At 45.4% G+C, this 27,323-nt stretch overlaps 1 protein-coding gene across 6 annotated transcripts in view; it reads right to left on the minus strand.

The window, feature by feature from the left end:
- The window catches only part of LOC139370021 (A-type potassium channel modulatory protein KCNIP2-like), a 32,312-nt gene extending 10,343 nt beyond the window's left edge, over positions 1–21,969 (minus strand). For 3 of the 6 annotated variants that reach the window (XR_011627092.1, XM_071109309.1, XM_071109312.1), the window contains exons 1-4: positions 10,040–10,480; positions 4,063–4,161; positions 2,350–2,474; positions 481–550 (exon numbers count right to left, since the gene is read on the minus strand). Coding sequence is in view for 5 of the 6 variants with exons in the window: in XM_071109309.1 (XP_070965410.1) it covers positions 481–550; positions 2,350–2,474; positions 4,063–4,161; positions 10,040–10,127 (382 nt within the window). In the remaining variant the exon portion in view is untranslated. Of the gene's footprint in view, positions 1–480; positions 551–2,349; positions 2,475–4,062; positions 4,162–10,039; positions 10,481–21,653 lie in introns of those variants that run through there. The other 3 variants (XM_071109311.1, XM_071109314.1, XM_071109313.1) reach the window with 3 other exon arrangements.
- Positions 21,970–27,323: the final 5,354 nt, after the last annotated feature.

Here is a 27,323-nt window from a genome sequence, read left to right on the forward strand (position 1 = left end):
TGAAATGTGTCTTCCTCATTTAACCCAACCCCTCTGAATCAGAGAGGTACGGGGGGCTGTCTTAATCGACATCCACGTCTTCGGCGCCCGGGGAGGAAGTGAGAGAGGGGGATACTGAGAGACTGAAAGGCTGAGAGAGAGAGAGACAAACCTTGACAAAGTACAGGCTCAGGGACAGTGTCTGACAGACCAACCAACCTGCACATGTACTCTATGCTTATTGTTATTGTTCAATATATGGTTATTTTGACCCTTGGTTATTGTTGTCCCATTGACAATTTTGATCATAATTATGTTTTGTAAATCTCGAAAGTAAGATTTGGCGATATGTACATTGTTATGTCATGCCAATAAAGCAAATGTAATTGAATATATATATATGAGAGAGAAGAGAGAGAGAAAGAAAGAAAGAGACATAGAAAAAGAGAAACACTTACACAGGATTCCATGCACGGGTGCAGCACACACTTAGACACTCACCTCCCTGAGGAAAGAACTGGGAGTAGATTAACTTGAATGTCTCTTCATCCACCACACCACTAGGGCATTCCTATTGGACAATCAACATAATGTTAGAACACACAGAGACAGAGAGACAGACAGACACCACTAGGGCATTCCTATTGGACAATCAACATAATGTTAGAACACACAGAGACAGAGAGACAGACAGACACCACTAGGGCATTCCTATTGGACAATCAACAGAATGTTAGAACACATTAAGACAGACAGACACCACTAGGGCATTCCTATTGGACAATCAACAGAATGTTAGAACACATTAAGACAGACAGACACCACTAGGGCATTCCTATTGGACAATCAACACAATGTTAGAACACATTAAGACAGACAGACACCACTAGGGCATTCCTATTGGACAATCAACAGAATGTTAGAACACATTAAGACAGACAGACACCACTAGGGCATTCCTATTGGACAATCAACAGAATGTTAGAACACATTAAGACAGACAGATACCACTAGGGCATTCCTATTGGACAATCAACAGAATGTTAGAACACATTAAGACAGACAGACACCACTAGGGCATTCCTATTGGACAATCAACAGAATGTTAGAACACATTAAGACAGACAGACACCACTAGGGCATTCCTATTGGACAATCAACAGAATGTTAGAACACATTAAGACAGACAGACACCACTAGGGCATTCCTATTGGACAATCAACAGAATGTTAGAACACATTAAGACAGACAGACACCATTAGGGCATTCCTATTGGACAATCAACAGAATGTTAGAACACATTAAGACAGACAGACACCACTAGGGCATTCCTATTGGACAATCAACAGAATGTTAGAACACATTAAGACAGACAGACACCACTAGGGCATTCCTATTGGACAATCAACAGAATGTTAGAACACATTAAGACAGACAGACACCACTAGGGCATTCCTATTGGACAATCAACAGAATGTTAGAACACATTAAGACAGACAGACACCACTAGGGCATTCCTATTGGACAATCAACAGAATGTTAGAACACATTAAGACAGACAGACACCACTAGGGCATTCCTATTGGACAATCAACAGAATGTTAGAACACATTAAGACAGACAGACACCACTAGGGCATTCCTATTGGACAATCAACATAATGTTAGAACACACAGAGACAGAGAGACAGACAGACACCACTAGGGCATTCCTATTGGACAATCAACATAATGTTAGAACACACAGAGACAGAGAGACAGACACCACTAGGGCATTCCTATTGGACAATCAACATAATGTTAGAACACACAGAGACAGAGAGACAGACAGACACCACTAGGGCATTCCTATTGGACAATCAACATAATGTTAGAACACACAGAGACAGAGAGACAGACAGACACCACTAGGGCATTCCTATTGGACAATCAACATAATGTTATGCTGCACCATTATACTGCTTTGACAATATCTACAAATGTTATTTCATGTAAATAAAGCAATCTGAATTGGAATGAGATATATATATATATATATATATATAAATATAAGAGAGAGAGAGAGAGAGAGAGAGAGAGAGAGAGAGAGAGAGAGAGAGAGAGAGAGAGATATATATATATAAATATAAGAGAGAGAGAGAGAGAGAGAGAGAGAGAGAGAGAGAGAGATATATATATATATATATAGAGAGAGAGAGAGAGAGAGAGAGAGAGAGAGAGAGAGAGAGAGAGAGAGAGAGAGAGAGAGAGAGAGAGAGAGAGAGAGAGAGAGAGAGAGAGAGAGAGAGAGAGAGAGAGAGAGAGAGAGAGAGAGAGAGAGAGAGAGAGAGAGAGAGAGAGAGAGAGAGAGAGTCCTCAGGGACAGACGTACATTCTTGAAGCCCCTGTAGAGGATCTGTAGTTCTCTCCTGGTGAACTTAGTCTGTTGTAGTAGCTGGTCCAACCCCTCTGGTCTATAACACACTGTAGATAACTCTCCATCCTCCACTACACTGTCTGTAGGAGGGGAAAAGAGAGAGAAGGCATGGTGGTTATGCTTAGCAGCTACCCCCTATTGTGTGTGACTGTCTGTAGGAGGGGAAGAGAGAGAGAAGGCATGGTGGTTATGCTTAGCAGCTACACCCTATTGTGTGTGACTGTCTGTAGGAGGGGAAGAGAGAGAGAAGGCATGATGGTTATGCATAGCAGCTACCCCCTATTGTGTGTGAGAAAGAGGAAGAGAGAAGAAGAAGTGAAAGAGATAAAGATAGAAGAGAAGACAGTGATACTCAGTTCCCTGTTACCAGTGGTGTAAAGTACTTCAGTTAAATTACTGTACTTTAAAGTACTGCTTAAATAACTTTTTGGGGGTATCTGTACTCTACTTTACTATTCATATTCTTTACAACTTTTACTTCACTACATTCTTACAGAAAATAATGTACTTTTACCTCCATACATTTTCCCTGACACCCAAAACTACTCCTTACATTTTCAATGCATAGCAGGATTGTCAATTGTCAAATTCACGCACTTATCAAGAGAACATCCCTGGTTATCCCTACTGCCTCTGATCTGGCGGACTCACTAAACACAAAAGCTTTGTTTGTAACTGATGTCTGAGTGTTGGAGTGTCCCTGGCTATCGGTAAATAACTAGCAGTAATCATGTAACTGATGTCTGAGTGTTGGAGTGTCCCTGGCTATCGGTAAATAACTAGCAGTAATCATGTAACTGATGTCTGAGTGTTGGAGTGTCCCTGGCTATCGGTAAATAACTAGCAGTAATCATGTAACTGATGTCTGAGTGTTGGAGTGTCCCTGGCTATCGGTAAATAACTAGCAGTAATCATGTAACTGATGTCTGAGTGTTGGAGTGTCCCTGGCTATCGGTAAATAACTAGCGGTAATCATGTAACTGATGTCTGAGTGTTGGAGTGTCCCTGGCTATCGGTAAATAACTAGGGGTAATCATGTAACTGATGTCTGAGTGTTTGAGTGTCCCTGGCTATCAGTAAATGAAATAAAACATCTAGAAAATGGTGGCGTCTGGTTTGCTTAATATAAGGAATGTAAAACGATTAATACTTTACTTTTATTTTTGATACTTAGGTGCATTTTAGCAATTACATTTACTTTTGATTCTTAAGTTTATTTAAAACCAAATACTTTTCGACTTTTACTCAAGTAGTATTTTACTGGCTGACTTTCACTTTTACTTGAGTCATTTTCTATTAAGGGATCTTCACTTTTACTCAAGTATGACAGTTGGTTACTTTTTCCACCACTGCAGGTAGCTAGCACTGCAGATTGAGTAGTTTACTTCTGAACTTTTTTTTATCAAGAAGAAGCATCAGAGAGAGAGAGAGAGAGAGAGAGAGAGAGAGAGATAGCTATATTTTGTTCTGTTTTCTTCTTTTTAGTTTACCTTTCACTTTCTTAGCTAGCTAATTTAGCAACAACCTAACTCAAATAGAGAGGAATGCTATTTATGTTAGCTAGCTGGCTAAAGCTATCCAACACGGCCTATTACACTTGTTTAGCAAGGGCTCAAAGGGGGGCGGAGGAACGGAGGAAGGGGTGGGGATATGCAAACGAGCACTTGCTTTGACTGAGTGAGGGGGCGGTTCTGGAGCGACAGCAGGGCAGCAGCTTGAGGAACCTCTGTTTTATAGTTCGCTTGCTGTGGTTGGATGCTGGGTTACCTGGAAGTAACCAATCACAGCACAGTTAGAGCAGGGTGGCACGACCCCATAGAATGGACTCAAATCACACATATGCATGCACACACAAGTAGAAGTAGTCATTATTCCATCTTGATGCTATAGTTAGTTCGCTGATCTGGCTTTAGGTTATAGTCTCTTATGATAGGTGATATATATATACAGTGCCTTGCGAAAGTATTCGGCCCCCTTGAACTTTGCGACCTTTTGACACATTTCAGGCTTCAAACATAAAGATATAAAACTGTATTTTTTTGTGAAGAATCAACAACAAGTGGGACACAATCATGAAGTGGAACGACATTTATTGGATATTTCAAACTTTTTTAACAAATCAAAAACTGAAAAATTGGGCGTGCAAAATTATTCAGCCCCTTTACTTTCAGTGCAGCAAACTCTCTCCAGAAGTTCAGTGAGGATCTCTGAATGATCCAATGTTGACCTAAATGACTAATGATGATAAATACAATCCACCTGTGTGTAATCAAGTCTCCGTATAAATGCACCTGCACTGTGATAGTCTCAGAGGTCCGTCAAAAGCGCAGAGAGCATCATGAAGAACAAGGAACACACCAGGCAGGTCCTGGTATATATATATATAGACCGAGTTGCAGTGTTTTATCAGTTAGTGGTCTCTAGTGCATAAAGTGTCAGACATAGTGACATCATACGGCTGGTAAACAGCATCAGGGTCCAGTGGTCTTTTAATTGAACATACAGTATATCAGTTTGTCACATGGCATTTTATATACCTGTGTTTTAACTGTGTGTGTCAGCCATGCATGCATCACTCACTCACTCACTCACTCACTCACTCACTCACTCACTCACTCACTCACTCACTCACTCACTCACTCACTCACTCACTCACTCACTCACTCACTCACTCACTCACTCACTCACTCACTCACTCACTCACTCACACACACACACACACACACACACACACACACACACACACACACACACACACACACACACACACACACACACACACACACACACACACACACACACACACACACACACACACACACACACACACACACACACACACACAACCAGGTTTTGATTCAATCTCTGAGCGGTGTCTTGGCATTAGAACCAGGCCTTGTCCTTAATGGTACCTTATTCCCTATATAGTGTCCTACGCTTAACCAGATAGTGTACCATACAGGGAATAGGGTGCCACTTGTGACGCGGTTATAGTGAGATATTATACATAATACATGACAAGCTGCTCATAAACCCAGTCCAACGCTATGATGCTTCACTCATAAACCCAGTCCAACGCTATGATGCTTCACTCATAAACCCAGTCCAACGCTATGATGCTTCACTCATAAACCCAGTCCAACGCTATGATGCTTCTCTCATAAACCCAGTCCAACGCTATGATGCTTCTCTCATAAACCCAGTCCAACGCTATGATGCTTCACTCATAAACCCAGTCCAACTCTATGATGCTTCACTCATAAACCCAGTCCAACGCTATGATGCTTCACTCATAAACCCAGTCCAACTCTATGATGCTTCACTCATAAACCCAGTCCAACGCTATGATGCTTCACTCATAAACCCAGTCCAACGCTATGATGCTTCACTCATAAACCCAGTCCAACGCTATGATGCTTCACTCATAAACCAAGTCCAACTCTATGATGCTTCACTCATAAACCCAGTCCAACGCTATGATGCTTCACTCATAAACCCAGTCCAACGCTATGATGCTTCACTCATAAACCCAGTCCAACGCTATGATGCTTCACTCATAAACCAAGTCCAACTCTATGATGCTTCACTCATAAACCCAGTCCAACGCTATGATGCTTCACTCATAAACCAAGTCCAACTCTATGATGCTTCACTCATAAACCCAGTCCAACTCTATGATGCTTCATAAGGGATTAATCAATACCAGCCTTAATGGATCGTCATTTCATTCATTTAGTAAACTCTACAATTCACATCGCTTCCTATCTCACTCATCCTCATAGCAGGTACACCTGCCTGTCGAACATCTCATTCCAGAATCATGGGTATTAATATGTAGTTGGTCCCCCATTTGCTGCTATAACAGCCTCCATTCTACTGGGAAAGCAGTTTGGAACTCAGTAGTGAGTGTTTCAACCGAGGACAGAGGATTTTTATGAGCTCTCCAGTAAGGCCATTCTACTGTCAATGTTTGTCTATGAAGATTGCATGGCTGTGTGATTTGATTTTATACACCTGTCAGCAACGGGTGTGGCTGAAATAGCCAAATCCACTAATTTGAAGGGGTGTCCACATACTTTAGTATATATAGTGTTTGATATGGTAGTTTCTATAATGGTACCTCATCAGCATAACGTCAAATCTCTTCTTTACCATGAACAAATGTGTGGAATGTCATTCAGCTATTAACTTCAGCCAATGAGCATGGCTCGCTATGCTAGGCAATCCCACCCCGCTTTCTGATTAACCTATGGGCTCACTCGACAATAATCACTTCCCTTTCTGATTAACCTATGGGCTCACTCGGCAATAATCACTTCCCTTTCTGATTAACCTATGGGCTCACTCGGCAATAATCACTTCCCTTTCTAATTATCCTATGGGCTCACTCGGCAATAATCACTTCCCTTTCTGATTAACCTATGGGCATAAATCTCAGGGAGCATTTATGTGTCTACTCATCCCTTGTCTCTCACTTGATGTTCTGCAGTCTTCCAATGACCTTCCACCTCCTCCACACCACCAGCGTAACAACCTGGAGGCTAGTCATCAGAACCCCGTTGTCCAAGAGGGGTTATTGTATTCTCAATGACCTTCCACCTCCTCCACACCACCAGCGTAACAACCTGGAGGCTAGTCATCAGAACCCCGTTGTCCAAGAGTGGTTATTGTATTCTCAATGACCTTCCACCTCCTCCGCACCACCAGCGTAACAACCTGGAGGCTAGTCATCAGAACCCCGTTGTCCAAGAGTGGTTATTGTATTCTCAATGACCTTCCACCTCCTCCGCACCACCAGCGTAACAACCTGGAGGCTAGTCATCAGAACCCCGTTGTCCAAGAGTGGTTATTGTATTCTCAATGACCTTCCACCTCCTCCGCACCACCAGCGTAACAACCTGGAGGCTAGTCATCAGAACCCCGTTGTCCAAGAGTGGTTATTGTATTCTCAATGACCTTCCACCTCCTCCGCACCACCAGCGTAACAACCTGGAGGCTAGTCATCAGAACCCCGTTGTCCAAGAGTGGTTATTGTATTCTCAATGACCTTCCACCTCCTCCACACCACCAGCGTAACAACCTGGAGGCTAGTCATCAGAACCCCGTTGTCCAAGAGGGGTTATTGTATTCTCAATGACCTTCCACCTCCTCCACACCACCAGCGTAACAACCTGGAGGCTAGTCATCAGAACCCCGTTGTCCAAGAGGGGTTATTGTATTCTGTCTCTGATGTCATTCAGTTAAGACGGTACTCGATTGAACTCTCTGATCTTCTAGAAGGATTTGTCTTTGAGGCCTGCGGCAAGACCACTGATTCAACCCAACCACACAGCTCCTCACCTATTCAAACGGTCTACAGTCACCCTTTTGTAGTGAGCAGCAGTGGGCCTATTTCTGTAGCTTGGACCCACTACCAGCCCGATTCAAACCAAGGTCCACAGTAACCATTCAAGGACCAGACAACAGCGTGGATATTTCAACGCCTTGGACAGTTACACAGACCTCTGGTAGCAAGTCACAGAGAGAGCATTACAACAGTATGTGGACAGCTACACAGACCTCTGGTAGCAAGTCACAGAGAGAGCATTACAACAGTATGTGGACAGCTACACAGACCTCTGGTAGCAAGTCACAGAGAGAGCATTACAACAGTATGTGGACAGCTACACAGACCTCTGGTAGCAAGTCACAGAGAGAGCATTACAACAGTATGTGGACAGCTACACAGTCCTCTGGTAGCAAGTCACAAAGAGAGCATTACAACAGTATGTGGACAGCTACACAGACCTCTGGTAGCAAGTCACAGAGAGAGAGCATTACAACAGTATGTGGACAGCTACACAGACCTCTGGTAGCAAGTCACAGAGAGAGAGCATTACAACAGTATGTGGACAGCTACACAGACCTCTGGTAGCAAGTCTCAGAGAGAGCATTACAACAGTATGTGGACAGCTACACAGTCCTCTGGTAGCAAGTCACAGAGAGAGCATTACAACAGTATGTGGACAGCTACACAGACCTCTGGCAGCAAGTCACAGAGAGAGCATTACAACAGTATGTGGACAGCTACACAGACCTCTGGTAGCAAGTCACAGAGAGAGCATTACAACAGTATGTGGACAGCTACACAGACCTCTGGTAGCAAGTCACAGAGAGAGAGCATTACAACAGTATGTGGACAGCTACACAGACCTCTGGTAGCAAGTCACAGAGAGAGCATTACAACAGTATGTGGACAGCTACACAGACCTCTGGTAGCAAGTCACAGAGAGAGCATTACAACAGTATGTGGACAGCTACACAGGCCTCTGGTAGCAAGTCACAGAGAGGGCATTACAACAGTATGTGGACAGCTACACAGACCTCTGGTAGCAAGTCACAGAGAGAGCATTACAACAGTATGTGGACAGCTACACAGACCTCTGGTAGCAAGTCACAGAGAGCATTACAACAGTATGTGGACAGCTACACAGACCTCTGGTAGCAAGTCACAGAGAGGGCATTACAACAGTATGTGGACAGCTACACAGACCTCTGGTAGCAAGTCACAGAGAGGGCATTACAACAGTATGTGGACAGCTACACAGACCTCTGGTAGCAAGTCACAGAGAGGGCATTACAACAGCTGAAAGAGGGAGAGGTAGAAAGATTGAGAGTACCTCACAAAACCTCCACCCTCAGTCCCACCCATTCCATCCCCCTCAACCTCTCACCCCTGCTGCCTATCCAGGTGCTCTGCCTCCATTCCTACTTCCCCTTCCCCTTCCCCCCTGAGGTCAGGAGCCCCCCCACCAAGCAACACATGAAGATCAATCTGTATATAAGCTCTGGTACTTACCCCTCAACCACTACTCCCTATCCAGGTGTTGTTCCCCATAGACATAGTAGCTCTATGTCTATATGTTTATCACCTTCTCCTGCTGAAGGGTTTCTCAAACTCGGTCCGGGGCCCCTCCTGGGTGCACGTTCTGTTTTTCTCCTCTGGCACTACACAGCTGATTCACACCATCAAAGCTTGATGATGAGTTGATTATTTGAATCAGCTGTGTAGTGCCAGAGGAGAAAAACAGAACGTGCACCCAGGAGGGGCCCCGGACCGAGTTTGAGAAACCCTTCCCCTACAGAACCTTCTGTCAGTGTCGCAGTGAGCCAGGATAACGACGCCACGAAACCTCCCCCCTGACCGCGCCCCAATTGGTTCCCTATATCCTAGATAGTGCACTTCTTTTGACCAGAGTCAAATGGGCCATGGTCAAAAGTAGCGCACTACATAGGGAATAGGGTGTAATTTGGGACGTAGCCCTGGTGTTCTCCCCCCCCCCCCATCTCCCTACAGTACCTTCTACCAGGGTCCTGGTGCTCTCCCCCCCCCCCCTCCCCCATCCCCCTACAGTACCTTCTACCAGGGTCCTGGTATTCCCCCCCCCATCTCCCTACAGTACCTTCTACCAGGGTCCTGGTGTTCTCCCCCCCCCCCCCCCCATCCCCCTACAGTACCTTCTACCAGGGTCCTGGTATTCTCTCCCCCCATCCCCCTACAGTACCTTCTACCAGGGTCCTGGTATTCTCTCCCCCCATCCCCCTACAGTACCTTCTACCAGGGTCCTGGTGTTCTCCCCCCCCCCCCCCCATCCCCCTACAGTACCTTCTACCAGGGTCCCAGTGAACCAGCGGTACAGGTATCTGGCCACCCTGAGGAGTCGTCTCTTGCACCTTCTTCTGCGATGGCCCATCCTGACCGTGTTCTGGTTGTGGTCGTGAGGTTACGTTTCTGTGGTTACGGAAGTCCTAAGGTTCTTTTCCGAAGGTTCTTTTCCTAAAGTTCTATGATTGCAATTGTTGGTTATGGTTGTGTAGTTGCAGGTTTAAGGTTGCAGTTCTCTGTGTTAGTGGTCCTATGGTTCTATGGGTTCTGTAGTTGAGGCTCTACAATCCCAGGTCTATTGTAGTCCAGGGTTTGTAATCCTATTTTCAAGGAGTTCAGTTCCTCTTCTTCTACAGAGAGCTCTGTTAGGACTGGATCTCCATCTGGGTCTGGGTCCAGATGAGCAGCGACTAAACGTCTTTTCATTTCTATGTCTCTCTCTCTCTCTCTCTATCCTTCTCTCTCTCTCTCTCTCTTGCTCCCTGTCTGACTCTCTCTCTCCCTCTCTCCCTCTCTCCTCCTCTCTCTCAGGTCCTGGAGAGCTTGTTCAAATCAGATCCACTTGTTGCGATCTGGTCTTAAAGAGGAAACTGTGTCCTCTCCCCAGGGCTTCCTCTCTCTGGATCTCTCTCTCTTTCTCTGTCCCTGTCTTCTGCGTCTCTCTTTCCTCTCTATCAATATCTTTCTCACTCTCTCTCTCTCTGGGTGAAGTTATCTCTAGGTCCAGTTCTAGGATCAGCTTCCCCCCCTTATCAAAACTTTAAATGCAAAACTGACCCTAGGGGCAACTTCACTCTACACCGAACCACTCAGTGTTCCTCCATCTGTCACACCCAAAGTGAAATTCCCCTTAGGTGCTGATATTAGGTCGGTTTTGCATTTCCACCACTAATGATTAGGATTGGAGGAGGCGAAGCTGATCCTAGATCTGTATCTGTAGGAAACCTCGAAGCGACACACTCAAGAGGTCAAGGGTCAGAAAAGGAAGTCTCATTGTTATGTTCTCTCTCTTTCTTCTCTTCTTTCTTCTTCCCAATGTTTCTCTTTCTCTCATGTTTTCCTTTTTTCCAGTCCTTGTGGTGATTGAAACGTTCCCTTTCTCTTCTTCGTCGCTTCTCCATTCTTTTTTCACCTCCTCTTTTACTTTTTTTTCTCCCTTGTGGTGAAACACCTCTCTTTTTGCTCTCCTCTCCTCTCTCTCTGCTCTCCTCTCTCTCTGCTCTCCTCTCTCTCTGCTCTCCTCTCTCTCTGCTCTCCTCTCTCTTTTCACTCTCCTCTTCTCTATCTCTGCTCTCATCTCCCTTTTCACTCTCCTCTTCTCTATCTCTGCTCTCCTCTCCTCTCTCTGCTCTGCTCTCCTCTCCTCTATCTCTGCTCTCCTCTCTCTCTGCTCTCTTCTATCTCTGCTCTGCTCTCCTCTATCTCTGCTCTGCTCTCCTCTATCTCTGCTCTGCTCTCTCTTTTCACTCTCCTCTCCTCTCTCTCCTCTCCACTCTCCTCTCCGCTCTCCTCCCTCTGCTCTCCCTCTGCTCTCCTCTCCTCTATCTCTGCTCTCCTCTCCTCTCTCTCTGCTCTCCTCTCTCTCTGCTCTCCTCTCCGCTCTCCTCTCCTCTATCTCTCCTCTCTCTGCTCTCCTCTCTGCTCTGCTCTCCTCTATCTCTCCTCTCTCTGCTCTCCTCTCTGCTCTGCTCTCCTCTCTCTCTCCTCTCCTCTGCTCTCCTCTCTCTCCTCTCTAATCTCCTCTCTCTCTAATCTCCTCTCTCTCTAATCTCCTCTCTCTAATCTCCTCTCTCCCCTCTCTTTGCTTGAGGTGATGCAACACTTCGTGTTTGCACGGATATGACCGATGATCTTTCTTCGTGTGCCGTTCTGTTTGATCAGAAAACATCTCACACTCATCTGTCTCTATCAATCTCTTCTCTCCGCCCTCTTCTATATAATCATTTGTCCTCCCTCTCTCTTTCACTCACCTTTTGTTTAACATCTCTCTCTCTCTCAATCGTTCTCTGCTCCGCCAGCGAATTAGAGTTGATGATCATCGCCATGGAAACGTCACAATCCACACTGACCGGTTTAAAGGCCAACCAACACAAAGTGCATTGTCCTCGGTTTCACCTCATCATATCTGAACCATTAGAGGGGGAATTGTAAAACAGGCCTTAGATCAGTGTGTAGAGGTAAATTGATTATATTCCACATCAAGCTCCTACAACAACACAGAGGGGAAGAATACACATTATTAATAAGGCTGTTCTACCTCGAGCATATTGTACAATCTGGGGCTGTATATATCAAGCTGTATCAGTGCTGGTCTAGGATCAGTTAAACCTTTATTAGATCATAATCAATAAGACCTTATGGACAGGAGGGACCTGGGCCCGTATCCACAAAGCCTCAGAGTAGGAGTACTGATCTAGAATCAGTTTGGCCTTTTAGATCATAATTGATGTGAGTATATGGACAGGGGGCGGGACCTGATCCTAGACCAGCACTATTACTCAGAGACACTTGATACATAGTGATTGATGTCTGATAGACAGTGTTGCCACCTGTTGAGCCCAGCAGGTCGTCAGCCTCGAGGGGATGTTATGTATAATTTCTTCCACCAGGTGGAAGTGGTGAGCTACTTTGTGGCAACGTCGAACCAGAAAACATCCGCTTCAAACGAGAACACCTGGGTTTGTTCCACTCCCAACTGGCTTCCTATTCCCTACAGAGTGCACTACTTTTGACCAGGGTCAATGGTAGTGCACTAAATAGTGAATAGTGTGCCATTTGGGACTGTCCTGTACTCTAATAACTACAGCAGGCTTATGACGAGACAAGTTTTATTCAGGCGGCAGGTAGCCTAGTGGTTAGAGGCAGGTAGCCTAGCGGTTAGAGACATGTAGCCTAGTGGTTAGAGACAGGTAGCCTAGTGGTTAGAGACAGGTAGCCTAGTGGTTAGGGACAGGCAGCCTAGTGGTTGGGGACAGGTAGCCTAGTGGTTAAAGACAGGTAGCCTAGTGGTTAAAGACAGGTAGCCTAGTGGTTAGAGACAGGTAGCCTAGTGGTTAGAGACAGGTAGCCTAGTGGTTAGAGACAGGTAGCCTAGTGGTTAGAGACAGGTAGCCTAGCGGTTAGAGACAGGTAGCCTAGCGGTTAGAGACAGGTAGCCTAGCGGTTAGAGACAGGTAGCCTAGTGGTTAGAGACAGGTAGCCTAGTGGTTAGAGACAGGTAACCTAGTGGTTAGAGACAGGTAGTCTAGTGGTTAGAGGCAGGTAGCCTAGTGGTTAGAGGCAGGCAGCCTAGTGGTTAGAGGCAGGTAGCCTAGTGGTTAGAGGCAGGTAGCCTAGCAATTAGAGGCAGGTAGCCTAGCGGTTAGAGACAGGTAGCCTAGCGGTTAGAGGCAGGTAGCCTAGCGGTTAGAGACAGGTAGCCTAGCGGTTAGAGACAGGTAGCCTAGCGGTTAGAGGCAGGTAGCCTAGCGGTTAGAGACAGGTAGCCTAGCGGTTAGAGACAGGTAGCCTAGCGGTTAGAGACAGGCAGCCTAGCGGTTAGAGACAGGTAGCCTAGTGGTTAGAGACAGGTAGCCTAGCGGTTAGAGACAGGTAGCCTAGTGGTTAGAGACAGGTAGCCTAGTGGTTAGAGGCAGGTAGCCTAGCGGTTAGAGACAGGCAGCCTAGCGGTTAGAGACAGGTAGCCTAGCGGTTAGAGACAGGTAGCCTAGCGGTTAGAGACAGGTAGCCTAGCGGTTAGAGACAGGCAGCCTAGCGGTTAGAGACAGGTAGCCTAGTGGTTAGAGACAGGTAGCCTAGCGGTTAGAGACAGGTAGCCTAGTGGTTAGAGACAGGTAGCCTAGTGGTTAGAGGCAGGTAGCCTAGCGGTTAGAGACAGGCAGCCTAGCGGTTAGAGACAGGTAGCCTAGCGGTTAGAGACAGGTAGCCTAGCGGTTAGAGACAGGTAGCCTAGCGGTTAGAGACAGGCAGCCTAGTGGTTAGAGACAGGTAGCCTAGTGGTTAGAGACAGGTAGCCTAGTGGTTAGAGACAGGTAGGCTAGTGGTTAGAGACAGGTAGCCTAGCGGTTAGAGACAGGTAACCTAGTGGTTAGAGACAGGTAGCCAAGTGGTTAGAGACAGGTAGCCTAGTGGTTAGAGACAGGTAGCCTAGTGGTTAGAGACAGGTAGCCTAGTGGTTAGAGACAGGTAGCCTAGTGGTTAGAGACAGGTAGCCTAGTGGTTAGAGGCAGGTAGGCTAGTGGTTAAAGACAGGTAGCCTAGTGGTTAGAGACAGGTAGCCTAGTGGTTAGAGACAGGTAGCCAAGTGGTTAGAGACAGGTAGCCTAGTGGTTAGAGACAGGTAGGCTAGTGGTTAGAGACAGGTAGCCTAGTGGTTAGAGACAGGTAGCCTAGTGGTTAGAGACAGGTAGCCTAGTGGTTAGAGACAGGTAGCCAAGTGGTTAGAGACAGGTAGCCAAGTGGTTAGAGACAGGTAGCCTAGTGGTTAGAGGCAGGTAGGCTAGTGGTTAGAGACAGGTAGCCTAGTGGTTAGAGACAGGTAGCCTAGTGGTTAGAGCGTTGGACAGTAACCGAATCCCTGAGCTGACAAAATCTATCGTTCTGCCCCTGAACAAGGCAGTTAACCCACTGTTCCTAGACCAGTTAACCCACTGTTCCTAGACCAGTTAACCCACTGTTCCTAGACCAGTTAACCCACTGTTCCTAGACCAGTTAACCCACTGTTCCTAGACCAGTTAACCCACTGTTCCTAGACCAGTTAACCCACTGTTCCTAGACCAGTTAACCCACTGTTCCTAGACCAGTTAACCCACTGTTCCTAGACCAGTTAACGCTACATAAAAGGATGTAATTTAGTAAGGTTAAATAACTGTGATTTCTCGCATGAACACACACACACACACACACACCACACCACACACACACACACACACACACACACACACTCTTCTGTGTACCTATAGTCCCCTTGAAGTCAATGATCATTATTTGGACCCTGAGTTTTCCAGGTCACATGGTCAAGGGCTTAATCAAGAACAGGGGGCTATTGAAGTCAGTCCTACAGGAACAGATGAGGGACAATCAGGACAGCAGCTTAAAAAAAATTAAAGCCAAAATTCATGACCTAAGAGTGAGTTTAAACCGTTTGGTTTCGCTTGCCAGTGTTGTGTTCATCAGGACACGCAACAACAACAAAATGTTTTGGAATGTAAAACTACAAATGAGCGTTTCTCATTACAAAAGTCTAGGTAGACCACTCCCTGTTTCAGTGTGTTTTTGTCCGTCTGGGACCTAATGAACACAACCCTCCCCGTTGTATAACAATCAATGTTGTGTAACGAATAATGAAAGTGAGGCTTGTGTAATTGATGCAGCCGATGTACACACACAGAGACACAAACACACAGAGACACAAACAAACACACACACACACACAGCGCCAATGCCATCTGCCCTGAATGGAGGGATTGAACTGTGGCCAAACGACCTCAATAAGGCCAAGGCTCAGTGTGGTGGAAAAGAGACAGGAAGAGATGAGAACACACACACACACAGACAGACACACACACACACAGACAGACACACACACACACAGACACACACACACACACACAGACAGACACATAGACACAGACTGGATGAGAAGAGTGATAGCCTCCCTAATCTAACATGGTATAAACATGGGGATAATATGAAGCGGAGGTCATAGAGACTAAACAGCAAAGACTCCCAAACATCTGGTTCTCTCTCTCCCTCCAACTCTCTCCCTCTTTTTCCTTCTCTCCCCCTCTCTCTCGGTCTCTCTCTCCCTCCAACTCTCTCCCTCTTTTTCCTTCTCTCCCCCTCTCTCTCGGTCTCTCTCTCTCTCTCTCCCTCCAACTCTCTCCCTCTCTTTCCTTCTCTTCCCCTGTCTTTCGGTCTCTCTCTCTCTCCCTCCAACTCTCTCCCTCTTTTTCCTTCTCTCCCCCTCTCTCCCTCCCTCCCTCCAACTCTCTCCCTCTTTTTCCTTCTCTCCCTCTCTTTCCTTCTCTCCCCCTGTCTTTCGGTCTCTCTCTCCCTCCAACTTTCTCCCCCTCCCTCTCTCTCTCTCTCGGTTTCTGTCTCTTTCTCTCTCCCTCTGTGTCTCTCTCTCTCTCGGTCTCTCTCTCTCCCCAACTCTCTCCCTCTCTCCCCCTCTCTGTCTCTCCCCCTCTCTCTGGCTCTCTCTCTCTCTTCACTTCATCTCTTTCTCTCTCTTCATCTCTTTCTCTCTCTTCATCTATTTATCTCTCTCTCTCTGTTTCTGTCTCCATATGTCTTTCTCTCTCTCCCTCTCCCTCTCCCTCTGTGTCTCCCTCTCTTTCTCCCTCTCCCTCTCCCTCTGTGTCTCTGTCTCTCTAGTTTAAACAGGGGATTATCTGAAGAGAAGTTAAAGGTCAGAGAGGCTAAACACTATTTATTCCTACGATAACTATTTTTCTCCAACATGAGTGTGTGTGTGTCCTCACATGCATTGTTTCCTGTGTGTGTGTGTGTGTGTGTGTGTCCTCACATGCATTGTTTCCTGTGTGTGTGTTTTGTTCATAAGTGTGCATACGTGCCTGTGTGTGTGTATATCTCTGTTTGTTTTTCCATAGCAGGCCAGCTGCTGTGCTGTCGTGGGATTGACAGCTCCTATGTGGCCCGTGGTCCCAACGTTCTGAACTGCAAACCACACACAGTACACTGATACACACACACACTTACCTTACACACACACTTACCTTACACACACACACACACACACACTCTCTGACTAAGGCCCCTCCAGGAATCCCATTGATTACCAATCTGAGATTCAGATCTGAGCCGGCGATGCAGGTTTCTGTGGTGTTATAGAGTTGTTTAATTTACCGTGGGAAAGAGAGGAGCGATTAAAACCTGGGTTACGAAAGCAACACGCTCTCACATCACAATTAGACATCCACGTTCCTCAAACATCACATTTCAAAGTGCTGAAGGTTAAGTTTAGGCATTAACTCAGAATTCTAAAGGTTAGGCCTTAACTCAGAATTCTAAAGGTTAGGCCTAAACTCAGAATTCTAAAGGTTAGGCATTAACTCCAAATGGTTGAGGTAAGTACGGTTAAGGTTGGGACAGGCTTAACCCACCAGAGTCTAAGCCCTGTCTAAGCCCTGTCTAAGGGGATACTACTAAGCTATATGGAATTGTTTTAAGAAGGTCAAACCAAGGATCATTTTGCTATTTGATATGGAATTGTTTTAAGAAGGTCATACCAAGGATCATTTTGATTTTTGATTTTGAATGTTAAGACCCTTTGAAGTTTTTTTTTTTTTATTTTTTTTTATTTTTTTTTTTTTTTTTTTTTTTACCTTTATTTAACCAGGCAAGTCAGTTAAGAACAAATTCTTATTTTCAATGACGGCCTGGGAACAGTGGGTTAACTGCCTGTTCAGGGGCAGAACGACAGATTTGTACCTTGTCAGCTCGGGGGTTTGAACTCGCAACCTTCCGGTTACTAGTCCAACGCTCTAACCACTAGGCTACCCTGCCGCCCCGAAGTATAAAAAACATATATGAAAAAAATGATTTGATGAAAACGTTTATTTGGCCGTACTGCTATTAGCCCATACAAACACATTGAATAACAGATTCACTACAAGGAACAATGGATAGATAGTCCCCCCCAAAAATCTAAAGGAAGTTTATTCTGAAGTGCCAGTCCTATATCTGAGAAATCAGGAAACAAACATTTTTTTATTATAATTTTAAAAAGATGTATTTAACCCCTTATTTTGTGCACTAAACAGTCTCAATATACAGAATGTTTTTTCATCTGGTACTGGGGGACCAACCAACACGGGTTAGTGAGAATCTCACCTTTACACAGAGGGGTTATAGTAGTGTGTAGTCCACACTGGACACGACAGACAGAAGTCGGCTGTACCGACTTCAGACGAGTCCCAAAACGCTAGTCGGGGTCGTAGAGCAAAACAAAGAACACCATCATGTTCATGAGAGTCTCATCTTTCCACCGAAGGGTTTTTAGGCCAAAGCGTTCAGACGATGTTGTGAGAAGAGTGTTTTTGGAGATGTCTCATGGTCTGACAAACCCCCCTCCAGCTCCGTCACAGCAGGCGTGGAAGTGTTACGTCGGTGGACTGAGACGCAGCCAATGAAACAGATCTCTAGCTCTCTGATCTACCCATCCAACATACGGTGTTCGTCACAAACAGCCAATGAAACAGATCTCTGATCCACCCATCCAACATACGGTGTTCGCCACAAACAGCCAACGAAACAGATCTCTAGCTCTCTGATCTACCCATCCAACATACGGTGTTCGTCACAAACAGATCTCTAGCTCTCTGTTCTACCCATCCAACATACGGTGTTCGTCACAAACAGATCTCTAGCTCTCTGTTCTACCCATCCAACATACGGTGTTCACCACAAACAGCCAATGAAACAGATCTCTAGCTCTCTGATCTCCCCATCCAACATACGGTTTTCGCCACAAACAGATCTCTAGCTCTCTGTTCTACCCATCCAACATACGGTGTTCGCCACAAACAGATCTTTAGCTCTCTGTTCTACCCATCCAACATACGGTGTTCGTCACAAACAGCCAATGAAACAGATCTGTAGCTGAAACCCACAGATTTGTATTAGATTTCTGCGAGGGCGCGGACAACCACTCTGGGGGGTTATGACTAAAATATCACTGGGTTGGAACATGTAACCTTCTGAACCAGAGGCAGATGCTTACGGCCATCCACCATCCCCGTCCACATCACCCGAGCAAAACCAAAAACTACTGGAAGGTAACAGCGCTCACTGTTGCCCCTAGTGGACGGTTTCCACGTCAGCGTGTGTTTGTGCGTATGTACGTGTGTGTGTGTGTGTGTGTGTGTGTGTGTGTGTGTGTGTGTGTGTGTGTGGTTTTACTATCCAAGTGGCGACATTTTGCCGGTCTGCACAAGGAAAAAGGCTATTTTAGGCTGAGAGGTTAGGTTTAGGGTTAGGATTAAGGTTAGAATTAGGGTTAGGGGTTATGTTTAGGGGTTTGGGGTTATGTTTAGGGGTTAGGGGTCATGTTTAGGGGTTAGGGACAATGGGATTTTGAATGGAAATCAGTTGTCTGGTGCCACAAGGATAATAAAACAAACATGTTCTCATGATGATCTCTTTATATCGCTTCATCATTATTATCCACCTGAAGTTATTGATGCAAGACACACACAAGATGGAGGAACACACACGCACACATGTAGCATGTTTAACCCTTGGAGAAATAGAGGATAGAGAAATAGAGTCATCCATCTTTCAGTAATGTATCCATTCATCTTTCACTCATCTATCCATTTTTCACTCATCTATCCATCCATCCATTCATCTTTCACTCATCTATCCATTTATTCATCTTTCACTCATCTATCCATTTTTCACTCATCTATCCATCCATTCATCTTTCAATCATCTATCCATTTTTCACTCATCTATCCATCCATCCATCTGTCACTCATCTATTCATCCATCCATCTTAAGATAGCTTGGTGAGACGGACACAGATCACAGTCAAATGCACAGGATACAAACATTCCTTTCCACCTAAACAAATATAGCGTTTGGAAAAAAATAACATCTACATAAAATCTAATGAATAAAAGATCTGGGAACATTAATGCTGTACACATGAAGGTACCATTAGCAATCCTTTCTGATGAAAAGACACACCGGTGGACAAAGCTGGAAATAAACACTTCTTCTTCTCTCTTCCAACTCATTATACAACTGTCATGCCAAACATGAGCACAAACTGATCTGGGACCAGATCTATCACCATATCAAAATCTGTCGTCTAACACTCTGTCTGAGTCCCACATGGCAGCCTGGTCCCTACATAGTGCACTACTTTTGACCAGGACCCTATGCACTCAATAGGGATCCATTTGGAATGCACTCGCTGTCTAACACTCCTTCCTGTAAATGATCAAATAATGATTGCGTTATCAGAGACTTTTGTAGAATGAGAATTGCAGTATTTCGGGAGCTGTTTGACAATCTGTCAGAGAGAACAAAAGACTAGAGTTATCGGAGCAGACACACACACACACACACACACACACACACACACACTGACAGACACAGACACACACACAGAGCATTTAATAGAAAATGAATATGAGTGTGTCTGCAACCAAACATTGGCTGATCCCTCCTTGTCTCAAATTATACTTTTATCTTCCCAGGCTGAGCCTCCAAATGGCACCCTATTCCCTACATAAAGCACTACTTTGACCCAAACGTAGTGCACTATATAGGGAATAGGGTGCCATTTGGCATGCAACCACAGTCAAGGGAAGAACAGTACAACAACAGTTGGGAGGTGGAAATTGTTGCTAACAGACTGAGGCACCTCAAATTGTGACATTTGATGGACAAACGTGTCTGTCATTAGATCACACTCATAGTGAGCCAAGGGCTCTGTGACAATATTTTCTTGGCTTAACTAGCTTCCTTTCCTCATCTCCTCTCCTTAAAATGTCCCCTAATAAGTGAGAGGGATGGTTGAGTTAGAAACATACCACTTCCACCAATACATCGAACAGAGGAAGGAAGAAAGGAAGGACATCAAGGAAGGAAGGAAGGAAGGAACAAGGAAGCAAGGAAGGAAGGAAGGAAGGAAGGAACAACCAATCCCACCTCTCTCCCGTTCAAACAGACCAAACTCCAAACACTACAAGGACCATAGAAATGGAATGGATGATATTTCTATGTTCAGGACCATGGAGAGCGCCACGTGACTCAGACCTGGTCGTAAGCCTGGAGCATGGATACATTGCCGGAAGCAAACCGTATGTCTCGAGAGAATACCTCAGTCTACATGTTTTCACCTCTCTCAATATATTTGACTATAAATGGAGGAGAGGAGATGAGGAGAGACGGCGCTACCTTAGACGATTGAGATGCAGCCCTCGTCCGCTAACTAACAATAGACTGTTCATCATTCGTTAGAAACAACCCCCTAAAATCAACAGTAATTCATTCATTTTCCGCCCGTGCCATTATCCCAGGGCGCCCTTAACAGTGACCTTGGTCGGTTGCCCGTGTCGCGAGAGCCGGCAGAACTTATGACTAGGCAGGGAAATTATCCATATCGGTGGATCCCATTTCTCCCGCCCGCTCGTCAAACTACCGCTCGGGGTCCGGGATGGAGTTGGACCGTTAAACCGCCGCTGCTGACTCATCAAATCAGGCCACGCGGCACGCGCTGTGACATTTAAAAAAAAATTAAACGCTATGGGGGAAGAAGTGTATTACTGGCCCATCTGTCCGATTATTTCAGTTTGAAACACATATGTGATTGTCCTCCACTTTGCTTTGTGCAGCACAGTTTTCATGCTGTTAATAGGTTGATTTAAGTCATTGATTTGGCCACCAAATGAAGCACATCATTTACATCATGATTATTAGTATTATTTTTATTATTATAAGGACGTCATATCCAGAGACAGAGAAGATAGCCTACCAAAAGCCAGGTCAGCAAACTAACTTCAACTAGCATATATTTTCACATTTTTTATCCATTGCAATTAATAATCCAAACGAAAAAGGAAAATGATTATCTACTTACCGGTGAGCGGATCATAAGACCCGTCTAGTTCCCGGGAGTCAGAAAAGCTCTGATCCCGACTTTTCTCCTTCATGTTCGGGAGAAGTGCTTACCAAACCACTGGTGAAATATCCCTCTCTCTCTCTCCGTCTCCCTTGGTTCCAGGATTAATCTCTCCGGTTCATTCCAGCTACTTTTCACACGTTATTCAAAGGTAAAAGGGAAAATAACCAAATTCTCTTTAAAAAAAACACCGAATCAAATATTTTTCGGAGTGTTCCTTTCCCGTTCGTCAGAAGAACACCAACTTCGGCGACAGCGAACCTGTCAACTGCTCTCGACGCTGCGCACCCCTGTCTAAATGTAAACAACCTCGCACCGAGCCAGTTAGACAACTAGCCTACAAGCTTCACAGCACATTAAAGTCTACAGCTTACCCACAAAACTTCAATTAAACCTCAAAATAACACAGATGGTTACTTTATAGGATACATAATAATGACATTGAGTTGGTTGAAATCGTAAAATCTTGTTGTAATTCCCTTGGTTCCTGACATTTGTTTCGTATATCGACTGAGGATAAAAGAGATAAATTAGCAGTTGACCTCAGATGTCTTTGAGAAAAACCCACTCAGCTCAACGGCTGTAGACAATGGATTCATCCGACCGTGAGAATCACCCCGCGGAGACAGAGCGTGGCTCCCAGATGGAAACCTGTTCCCTGAATACTGTCAGTGGTGGGAAAAGTACGCAACTGTCATACTCGAGTAAAAGTAGATCCCTTAATAGAAAATGACTCAAGTAAAAGTCACCCAGTAAAATACTACTCCAGTAAAAGTATTTGGTTTTAAATACGCTTTAAACATACTCAAACTCCTTACATGAAGCAAACCAGACAATGTATGTATGGATACCCAGGGGCGCCCTCCAACACTCAGACATCAGTTACAAACAAACCATTTGTGTTTAGTGAGTCCTCCAGATCAGAGGCATTAGGGATGATCAGGGATGTTCTCTGTTTAGTGAGTCCGACAGATCAGAGGCATTAGGGATGATCAGGGATGTTCTCTGTTTAGTGAGTCCGACAGATCAGAGGCATTAGGGATGATCAGGGATGTTCTCTGTTTAGTGAGTCCTCCAGATCAGAGGCATTAGGGATGATCAGGGATGTTCTCTGTTTAGTGAGTCCTCCAGATCAGAGGCATTAGGGATGCTCAGGGATGTTCTCTGTTTAGTGAGTCCTCCAGATCAGAGGCAGTAGGGATGATCAGGGATGTTCTCTGTTTAGTGAGTCTGCCAGATCAGAGGCAGTAGGGATGATCAGGGATGTTCTCTGTTTAGTGAGTCCTCCAGATCAGAGGCAGTAGGGATGATCAGGGATGTTCTCTGTTTAGTGAGTCCTCCAGATCAGAGGCAATAGGGATGATCAGGGATGTTCAATCATGCTGCATTCATAGACAGGACGCTGTGTGTTTGTCTGTCCACAATTGTTTGGAAATGTTGAACATCTTTGGAGTGACTAGGTTCCTGGGAGTGTCAAGGGAGAGGGGCTGGAGGTGTAGGTGTGTGTGTGTGTGTCTACTTAAAGCCTCCAGTCTCAGCTCTTCACAGCCTTAGCTGTGATCTGTAAGGGATCTGAGAGAGGGAGATCATTTCCATTTTGCTGTGTCATTTAAAAAACAGAGGAACACCGAACGAATACAAACTTGTGTGTCTATGACTTGGCTAGCAGAAGAGAGAGAGAGAGAAGAGAGAGAGAGACAGAGAGACAGAGACAGAGAGAGAGAAAAGACAGAGAGAGAGACAGAGAGACAGAGAGAGAGAAGAGAGACAAAGAGAGAGACAAAGAGAGAGACAGACACAGAGAGAGAGAGAGAGACAAAGACAAAGAGAAAAGACACAGAGACAGAGAGAGGAAAATAGACAGTAGGGGGAAACAACAACAGATAAATATTGACCAAAATAACCTCAACTCTGAATTGTAAATCCGTTAGTAACAGTTGTTAAGGTATTATGTACCATAGAAGAGTTCCTCCATTCACCTCTAATCCTGCTATTGTCCCTGGAAGCACTGTCTGATCTGCCAAGAGGAGAAAAATCGACATTTCTCCTCACCTTGGGGGTGGGGGGGGGGGAGAATTGGTTGACAATGCATACACAAGGTCCCAGCATTAAGTGATCCAATTAAGCCGGATATCAGTATGTGTCTGTGATCAATAACGTCTACTAAGAGGTCTGTGTCTCTATGGCACAGCTGGGGCATGATTGCTGGTTCAAGTCTCAGTGAGGCTGTTCCCTCTAAATCACTACAATACCTTAAACCCATGATCAAAGTTTCCATCGAATATCTCACTTAATAACCAGAACAACAGACACTCAGTAACCATAGCAACCCACAAATATGAGGAAGCTGGCTTCTGCATGATAACGGGCTAAAAAAATACTTTGATAAACAGCATGATCGTTTCCTCTGTCTGTTCCTTATTTAGACTCTAAAAGTGTGTGTGCTCGTGCGTGCGCGCGCCTGCGTGTGTGTAGAAGGGAGCACCTTAAAAAAAAAAAAAAAGAGTCTGATTGTGTCTGAATACAGCTCGATGAGGATCAGCCCACCAGCAGTCACTGGCTACATCCCAAATTACACCTTGTTCCTCATATGGTGTACTGTTTCTGACCAGAGCCCTATGGAGAGAGAGAGAGAGTGACAGAGAGAAAGACAGAGAGAGAGAGAGACAGAGAGAGACAGAGAGAGAGAGAGAGAGAGAGAGAGTGACAGAGAGAGAGAGTGACAGAGAGAAAGACAGAGAGAGAGAGAGACAGAGAGAGACAGAGAGAGAGAGAGAGAGAGAGAGAGTGACAGAGAGAGAGAGTGACAGAGAGAAAGACAGAGACAGAGAGAGACAGAGAGAGAGAGAGTGACAGAGAGAGAGAGTGACAGAGAGAAAGACAGAGACAGAGACAGAAGGAGATAAGAGGAATAGAGAAAGAAATACTCTAATAAATATCTCCATATAGAGTGAGGTAGAGAGGGGAAGACAGACAGACAGACAGACAGAGTCCTCAGGGACAGACAGACAGACAGACAGACAGACAGACAGACAGACAGACAGACAGACAGACAGACAGACAGGACAGACAGACACAGACAGACAGAGTCCTCAGGGAGAGACAAACAGACAGACAGACAGACAGACAGGACAGATAAATCCATAAGGTGAAGGGAAGTCAGAAAGAAGGGGGTCTTATTTAAATGATGTGCTGGGGGTTTAAAGCGTTGTGTGTAGATCAGGGTAATCTGAACGTCCCCATAAAATAATAGAGGCTTTATACTGCAGGCTAGTTTGGGACAGATACTGAGCTCCAATTACTTATAGTACTAATGATACCGGCAGTATGTTTATAGGTTGTGTGAGGAGTACACACACACTGACATGCACGCATGTGCACACACACACACACATACTACACTCACTGACCAGTTTATTAGGTACACCATCCCGTTCATGAAAATTGATCGCTCCTACAGACAGTGAGTCTAGTGGAGAAAATGGCTTGATATATAAAGCAGGCAGACAGGCATCGAGGCATTCAGTTACTGTTCCATTGAATGTTCCAATGGGCAAAACTAGTAACCTAAGCGGCTTTGGGTGTGGTTTGATCGTCAGTGCCAGCGTCTCAGAAACGTCTGCCCTACTGGGCTTTTCATGCACGACCGTCTAGGGTTTACCGAGAATGTCTAGTCAGCGGCAGTCCTGTGGGCGAAAACAGCTCGTTGATGAGAGAGGTCAAAGGAGAGGGGTAAGAATGGTGCAAGATAACAGGCGGGCCACAAACAGACAAATAACGGAGCAGTACAACAGTGGTGTGCAGAACGGCATCTTGGAACGCACAACTCGTCCCTCCGTGTCACTGATGGGCCAATACAGCAGACGACCACACCGGGTTCCACTACTGTCAGATAAAAACAACAAGGGACTCCAGTGGGCGGTCACCAACACTGGACAATGAGGAGTGGAGAAACATAACCTGGAGAAACAGAACCTGGAGAACCTGGATAACCATAACCTGGAGAACCTGGAGAAACATAACCTGGAGAAACATAACCTGGAGAACCTGGAGAACCTGGAGAAACATAACCTGGAGAAACATAACCTGGAACATGAGAGTTCCGTTTTCTGGTCAGTCCCCAGACCTCCACCCTATAGAGCATCTGTGGGATGAGATGGAGCGGCCTGTTAGCAGCATGAATGTACCACGTCCAATCTGCAGCAACTGCGTGATGTCATCACATCAGCGTGGACCAACATTCCTGTGGAACGTTTCCGACACCTTGTAGAACGCTCAGGAGAATTCAGGCTGTTCTGGAGGCAAAGGGGGGGGATCCGACGCTGTGCTAGATGGATGTAGCTAATAAACTAGCCGGTGAATGTACACACAATATACACAGCCTCAGTGAAGACAGAGTAGGCAATCTCAGTAAGAATGAATATTTAATGATGGGTCTGGTATACACTACATATACACAAGTATATGGACACCCCTTCAAACTAATGGATTCGGCTATTTCAGCCACAACCATTGCTGACAGGTGTATAAAATCGAGTACACAGCAATGCAATCTCCATAGACAAACATTGGCCTTACTGAAGAGCTCAGTGACTTTCAACGTGGCACCATCATAGGATGGCACCTTTCCAACAAGTCAGTTTGTTAAATTTCTGCCCTGCTAGAGCTGGCCTGGTCAACTGTAAGTGCTGTTATTGTGAAGTGGAAACATCTAAGAGCAACAACGGCTCAGCCGCAAAGTGGTAGGCCACACAATCTCAAAGAACGGGACCGCAAGTGTTGAAGTGTGTAGCGTGTAGAAATCATCTGTCCTCGGCTGCAACACTCACTACAGAGTTCCAAACTGCCTCTGGAAGCAACGTCAGCACAATAACTGTTCCTCAGGAGCTTCATGCAATAGCAGAGCAGCAGCACACAAGCCTAACATCACCATGCGGAATGCCAAGTGTTGGCTGGAATGGTGTAAGGCTCGCCACCATTGGATTCTGGAGCAGTAGAAACACGTTGTCTGGAGTGATGAATCATTGGACTCTGGAGCAGTAGAAACACGTTGTCTGGAGTGATGAATCATTGGATTCTGGAGCAGTGGAAACACGTTGTCTGGAGTGATGAATCATTGGATTCTGGAGCAGTGGAAACACATTGTCTGGAGTGATGAATCATTGGATTCTGGAGCAGTAGAAACATGTTGTCTGGAGTGATGAATCATTGGATTCTGGAGCAGTAGAAACACGTTGTCTGGAGTGATGAATCATTGGATTCTGGAGCAGTAGAAACACGTTCTCTGGAGTGATGAATCATTGGACTCTGGAGCAGTGGAAACACGTTCTCTGGAGTGATGAATCATTGGATTCTGGAGCAGTAGAAACACGTTCTCTGGAGTGATGAATCATTGGATTCTGGAGCAGTAGAAACACGTTGTCTGGAGTGATGAATCATTGGATTCTGGAGCAGTAGAACACGTTGTCTGGAGTGATGAATCATTGGACTCTGGAGCAGTAGAAACACGTTCTCTGGAGTGATGAATCATTGGACTCTGGAACAGTAGAAACACGTTCTCTGGAGTGATGAATCATTGGACTCTGGAGCAGTAGAAACACGTTCTCTGGAGTGATGAATCACACTTCC

This window comes from Oncorhynchus clarkii, chromosome 17 (assembly GCF_045791955.1).
Source record: "Oncorhynchus clarkii lewisi isolate Uvic-CL-2024 chromosome 17, UVic_Ocla_1.0, whole genome shotgun sequence".
Taxonomy (NCBI): domain Eukaryota; kingdom Metazoa; phylum Chordata; class Actinopteri; order Salmoniformes; family Salmonidae; genus Oncorhynchus; species Oncorhynchus clarkii.